At 35.3% G+C, this 6372-nt stretch overlaps 1 protein-coding gene across 1 annotated transcript; it reads left to right on the top strand.

The window, feature by feature from the left end:
- Positions 1–253: 253 nt before the first annotated feature.
- On the top strand, positions 254–2720 carry LOC118479553. Its single transcript, XM_035974125.1, has 12 exons — positions 254–394; positions 478–577; positions 671–750; positions 828–924; positions 1212–1228; positions 1326–1407; positions 1505–1589; positions 1692–1830; positions 1927–2119; positions 2244–2250; positions 2312–2564; positions 2667–2720. The coding sequence occupies exons 1-12, from the start codon at positions 254–256 to the stop codon at positions 2718–2720; spliced, it is 1248 nt and encodes a 415-aa protein (XP_035830018.1).
- The last annotated feature ends 3652 nt before the right edge of the window (positions 2721–6372 follow it).

The following is a 6372-nucleotide window of genomic DNA, read 5'->3' as shown; positions in this document are numbered from 1 at the left end:
AGCAGTTGTTGTTATCCTCCGTAATGCTTTTAGATCAGCAGATGTTTAAGGCTAATTACCGGGAAATTTAAATTCAAAAATGCATGGGAATAAGTAATTAGCAATTAATGCATGTCACTCAGAAACTCCTGTCAATCATCTTTCTTATATAAGCCTTTTCTTCTCATTTGCCTCTTCATATTTTATCACGCTTTCATCTTCTCTGATTTTGAAATTTGAAATTTAATCACAATCCGAATTCCGAATTAGAAACATGTCAATATCAGTTGACAGTAACAATCTTAGTTTTGTTAACGATTTGAATCCTGGGAAAGATATGTGGAACATGAAAGCGAGAATTATTCAAAAATGGAATCAGGATTACAAGATGGATCTCATGTTCATTGATGAAAAGGTAATTTGTATCTCTGCTTTTCCATTTTATTAGAGAATGTAGTGGTGTATGCTACGAAGATACTTTCTTTAAATGTTCTTTAGGGTGCTAAGATTCAAGCAGGTATTAAGAGCCATCTGATACCTGTTTTTGATGGACAGCTTCAAGAAGATGTTATTGTGATTCTGTCGGAATTTGGTGTTGGTGAGAATAAAGATTTATATAAAGTAGTAGTGCAGCTTTATAAAATCAAATTTTATAGATGCACAACTGTTACTCCTGTGAGAGATTGGTAAGGTGTTGAGTATGGTTTCAACTTCAGAGCTTATGAAGATATTCTTCAAGGAGAGGCGTTAAACGCTTTGAGTGTTGGTAGTGTATATTTTTGTAATAATGTCTTGCTTGTATAATATTAGAGAGTTTTATTATATTCTTGTATAATGTGATCATATAGATGTTGCTGGATCTGTGGTTTGTTGTGGAGATCTTGAAATCTTTGATCGACATCCAAAGGAGACTAAGAAGATCAATTCCGATATTGAAGACTTGGAGTAAGTTGTTGTTTACATGTGCAGTCATGTACTGATCATTGTTTGTATTTAATGATGTTAATAAATAAGATGAAGAATATTAGTATTTAATGTGGGATCATGGTAATGCTAATAAATGAGATCTATAGTGTTTGTATCTAATGCTGAATCATGGTAATAAATGAGATCAACAGTTTTTTTCTTAGTGAATACGTTAGTTAATTTATGGCTCATTTGCTACTTTAATAAATGTCATAATTTTCCTTTGATTTTGTGTTTTTATTCATTCAATTTGGTTTTGATATTAGAGATTTGTAAAGAAATGGTCATAAATTAGTCTTTAGTATATCGTCATATGAATATTCTTTTCATGTAGGGGTAAGGTTTTGCGGTCTACTGTGTGGAATGATTATGCTCTGTAGATTAAGGACTTCATTTCTAAAATCCCACCTCATGAGCATGTGATGGCTGTTATACAACATGGAAAGTGTAAGGAATGGAAATGTATTTTTGTTACTTTCTGCAAATCATAACTATACTGTTTATTTCTAGTAATATAAAGACAGGTATACATTAAATATCTATATACTTTTGCATGTAGGTGAATATACTGTTCAAAGTGATAAGTTTGCAACACGAATTTTTCTGAGTGAAGAAATTGATGAAGTTAATGAGCTAAGGAGGAGGTAATTTGTCAATGTAATTTCTATTGTATATAGATGTTCAAGTCAAATACTTGGTTTCATGTTATTTGTATACTAATTCTAATCACTTGTTGTATTCAAAAGGCTTATACTGAAGTTTAGACAAGGGAGTGGTTCTACTTCTCAAACAATAGTATCGTCTCAGAGTGTTTTTCCGTTGCATAAAGAATTTGTAACTGATGGTGTGAAGAAACATGTTGATGAGATTAGTGAGATAGAAAAGGTTTCACATCTTTTTATATAGTTTGGTTAGTTGTTTGGTTTTTCACCTGCATGTTTGTCAAACCCGTGATTACAAGTTCATATATTGTTTCTACAGGAAATGTCTTGTGTTGTGGTTGCGATAATTAAGATTGTGCAAGAAGAGTATGGTTGGTTTTATGCTGCCTGTCGTAAGTGTTTCAAGAAGGTGATGGGTAAAACTGAATACTTGCAGAATGTTGAAAATGTTTCAGATGATATTGTTCGATTGCATGCGACTTCTTTGGTTTGTCCCAAATGTCATAGTGAATGTACATCGATCACCACAAAGTAAGCAATGATGATTATTTAACGTTATATTTATATAAGTAACAATCTAAGACTGATATTTGAATATAGTTTTGTAGTTTACTTAGTCATTTGTGTATATTTCAGGTTCAAGGTGCAAGTCCAGGTGCAGGATGAGAGTGTAGTGGTAGTGTTTCTTTTGTTATGTTTGATAGAGATGTTCAGAAGCTTCTTGGATTAGCGGCGAGTGACATAAGAGAGAGGCAGGTTAAGGCCAATGATACTGGATGTTTTCCTCATGAGATATTTCGATTAGTTAATAAGAAGGCTGCTTTTAAGATTGATGTTTCAGAGTTCAATCTTAAAAATGAATATCGTGTTTATACTGTGCAAAAAACATGTGATGATCGAGTAATAACTGTTGAGTTGGTTGGTGGAGATGGTAATGGTGATGAAAATACCGATGAGGTAGCATATAAAATTACTTTTTCAATCAATTTATTTTTCTTTTGAGTTTTAAAGACTGGATTCTGCACTTTTTATATGATATCATATATTATGATTCTTTAGGTTACTCAAGAGGTAGCTGAGGTGAAAGATGTTAACCTTTCAGAATCTTCCTAGGTGTCTGGTGAACGAACTTAAAGGGTGAGTATTTATTTTTAAAGTATGTTTAGTATGTTTAAAAAGAGTTCATTATTTTATTAAATGAGATCAATAGTTGTTTTGTGATCTGTTGCAAGGATGCTGTCTCTGTTACGGCCGACTCTTCAGCCGTTGAAGTTGAAAAAGGATTATGGATCAAGTCCCAATGGAAAGCGGATGGCTCAAGATGCTGATGTTGTCAACGTTGGTGAGCTATCCACTAATGTGAGAAGAACCCGGAAGAAGTTGTCTAAGGTTAACAATTAGATGCTTATGAAAAAACAATTCTTATGAGAGATAAGTAGAAACCACTTATTTTTGAAGAAACCTTGTGGTTTTTATCTATGTCTGTTAACTGTTGTTTTAACAAACTGTGGTTAAAAGTTTGGTTTGTAAGGGCTACAATGATGAATATGGTATGTAATGTCTACGCTTTGAATATCAAGTAAATTTAACGTTTTGTTTGTTATATAATATTGTTATTATACATTATATACATTTTTGGTGATATTGATGGACTGGACAAGTAGTAGGGTTGTATATTATTGTTAGATTAATGAATGAAAATTTAATCAATTGGTTAGTGGAAAAACTGTTAGGGTCGGATCTGTTAGAGGCAAAGCACTGTTATAGCGTGCTAACATCTGTTAAAGACCTAAGAACTGTTAGGATCTAAGTTACATTTGCATCTGTTGATAGACTTTGCTTCAACAGACCTTATGAGCTATTGATCATCATCTGTTAAAGAACTTATGTTATAGATTTTCTGTTGAATTGTGCAATATCTGTTGGTCCACTGCAGAACTTAGGTTCATCATACATTTGGCTTAATCAGCAGAGGTTCTCTTTAGCAGACCTTTGCTTCAGCAGTCTTTGTCTTAACAGACCTTTTCGTTCATCAGCAGAGTTTGTTTGGCTCATGAGCTGAGGTTGTTTGGTTTAACAGACTTTCTTTCAACAGTGGTTGTCTTCAACAGACGTTTTGGTTTGCAAAGTTTAGCGAAACAGATGTTGAGTTTATCCCTTTGGTAGGAGCAGATTTTTAAAACACTGTTATTTGTAATTACAAGTTGTATACTATTTTATTAATTTTGAGTCTTATATTTCTTTTTGTTGAGCGACCGGGAAATGTGTTAGGATCTGAGGTTCTCATAATTGTGCTTGTTTGCATAATTTAAACATTAAGTGCAGCGGAAATGAACACAAACTTTGTAAGCACAATTCAGGAAGAAGATAGTTTTGATAAACACATGCTTTTCATAGAGTCGAATGATTACAATACAAAGCAAAATATTACAGAGCATGCTTACAAACTAAACTCCCCCTCAACTTGATGCTCCAAGGTTGATTGCACAAGATGAAAGGATTGGACTAGAGGAGAAGAACCCACTCAGTCAATCAAATGTAACAGTACAGGGTAATGTTACATTTATAGGCAAACCAAACCACTGAAGCATCTTAGCTGACGTCACCATGAAAGTGACATCTAACAAACTAACAAACTCTATCCACTGATCTATAACAACTGATGTCTAACTACTAATTACATGGACACTGCTATAACTAACTACTGACTCACTTTCCACTGTTGTATGCTAACCACTGATGTTGAGCATCAGTGATTTCTTTAAAGGGTGATCAGGCCTTGAACGAGCAGTACTTTAGTTCTTCATCAGTGCTTGGAATCCATCAGTAGATTGAGCTTCAGTCTTTAATCTTCATCAGTACTTTAGTAGCAGCTGTTCTATTGAGCAGTGTTTTGAAGTCTATCAGATGCTAGATAACCACTGTCAAGGGGAGAGCTTAATGCAAACGACTGCTTATGACTAATCCACTGTTGTGAACCGGTTTTGGCTTTCATTATCTGTTCCTTTAGTAGGGTTCAATCCCAACAATCTCCCCCTGGAACAGATAATGCCAAAACCCTTCATTATTCTGGATTTTTATTTCTCATCAGAAGTTCCCTAACTTGTTCTTTAAATTAAAGCTCAAAATCCTGAGAACTTGTATCACCCTCATCCCTACACAGTGTAAGCTCAAGGAGATCTTGTAGATCTTCAACACCAGGCCTAGTGCTTGATTCCTTGATATGTGCTTCACTTCTCCATTAGATCTGATCAGGGTCAATACATGGGTCTTTTGATCAGACATCCAATTTAGTACTTTTGAACCCAACGGGTTTCTTGGGAGAGGTTTATTCACAGATGAGTCAGGGGATTGTGGCCTTGTGAGAGGTTGTTGATCATTACTCAGTATTTTTGCTGGTTCAGAGTTTTCAACATGATCAGCACTCTGAGCTTTTGATAGTTCAGAGTTTTCAGCATGATCAGTTCTCTGACCTTTTGCTACTTCTGAGTTTTCAGCTGACATTTGATTGAAGGCCTTTTTTATGATTTTATTTGCTGCATCTATGTCTTCTGCAGCTTCTTGTTCAATCAGCACTTGCCATTTTCTTTATTCAAGCTCAATGGCTGACATGTCTGCTGAAGTGTTTGGTGATGCAGGTTTGGTCAATACCTTTTTGACAAGGTTTTGAAGTTTCACTGAGCTATCTTCATTTAGATCCATTTTCTTGATGGCTTCTGTAAAGTACTCAGCTTCCTTTTCTTTTGTTTCTTCACTGGTCAATTGTTTCCCCTTTTCTTGGTTTAACACAGTGATAGTGGTATCTGCTGATGTGAACAGTGGTTTAGGATCAATGACCTGTTTTGGCTTTTTGTGTTCAGGCTTCTTTGGTACATTAGGATCTGTCATTACCACCAGGCCTAGTGCTTGATTCCTTGATATGTGCTTCACTTCTCCATTAGATCTGATCAGGGTCAATACATGGGTCTTTTGATCAGACATCCAATTTAGTACTTTTGAACCCAACGGGTTTCTTGGGAGAGGTTTATTCACAGATGAGTCAGGGGATTGTGGCCTTGTGAGAGGTTGTTGATCATTACTCAGTATTTTTGCTGGTTCAGAGTTTTCAACATGATCAGCACTCTGAGCTTTTGATAGTTCAGAGTTTTCAGCATGATCAGTACTCTGACCTTTTGCTACTTCTGAGTTTTCAGCTGACATTTGATTGAAGGCCTTTTTTATGATTTCATTTGCTGCATCTATGTATTCTGCAGCTTCTTGTTCAATCAGCACTTGCCATTTTCTTTATTCAAGCTCAATGGCTGACATGTCTGCTGAAGTGTTTGGTGATGCAGGTTTGGTCAATACCTTTTTGACAAGGTTTTGAAGTTTCACTGAGCTATCTTCATTTAGATCCATTTTCTTGATGGCTTCTGTAAAGTACTCAGCTTCCTTTTCTTTTTCTTCTGCACTGGTCAATTGTTTCCCCTTTTCTTGGTTTAACACAGTGATAGTGGTATCTGCTGATGTGAACAGTGGTTTAGGATCAATGACCTGTTTTGGCTTTTTGTGTTCAGGCTTCTTTGGTACATTAGGATCTGTCATTTTCCTACTTTTCAGCCTTTCATAAGCCTCATCTGTATACTGCTTAGTCCATTTTGCTATGGCTTTAGCAGTTCCCCTATTTGCATCCACTAATTCCTGTTTCTTTCTCTTGTATTCTGAAGTGAGTTTATCAATGGCCTGCTTGTATTTACTCCAGTTTGGAGCTGTCTTTTTCTTGCTT

This window comes from Helianthus annuus, chromosome 6 (assembly GCF_002127325.2).
Source record: "Helianthus annuus cultivar XRQ/B chromosome 6, HanXRQr2.0-SUNRISE, whole genome shotgun sequence".
Classification (NCBI taxonomy): Eukaryota; Viridiplantae; Streptophyta; class Magnoliopsida; order Asterales; family Asteraceae; genus Helianthus; species Helianthus annuus.
Note: the sequence above shows the minus strand (reverse complement) of the source record. Positions and strands in the feature narration are given on the sequence as shown.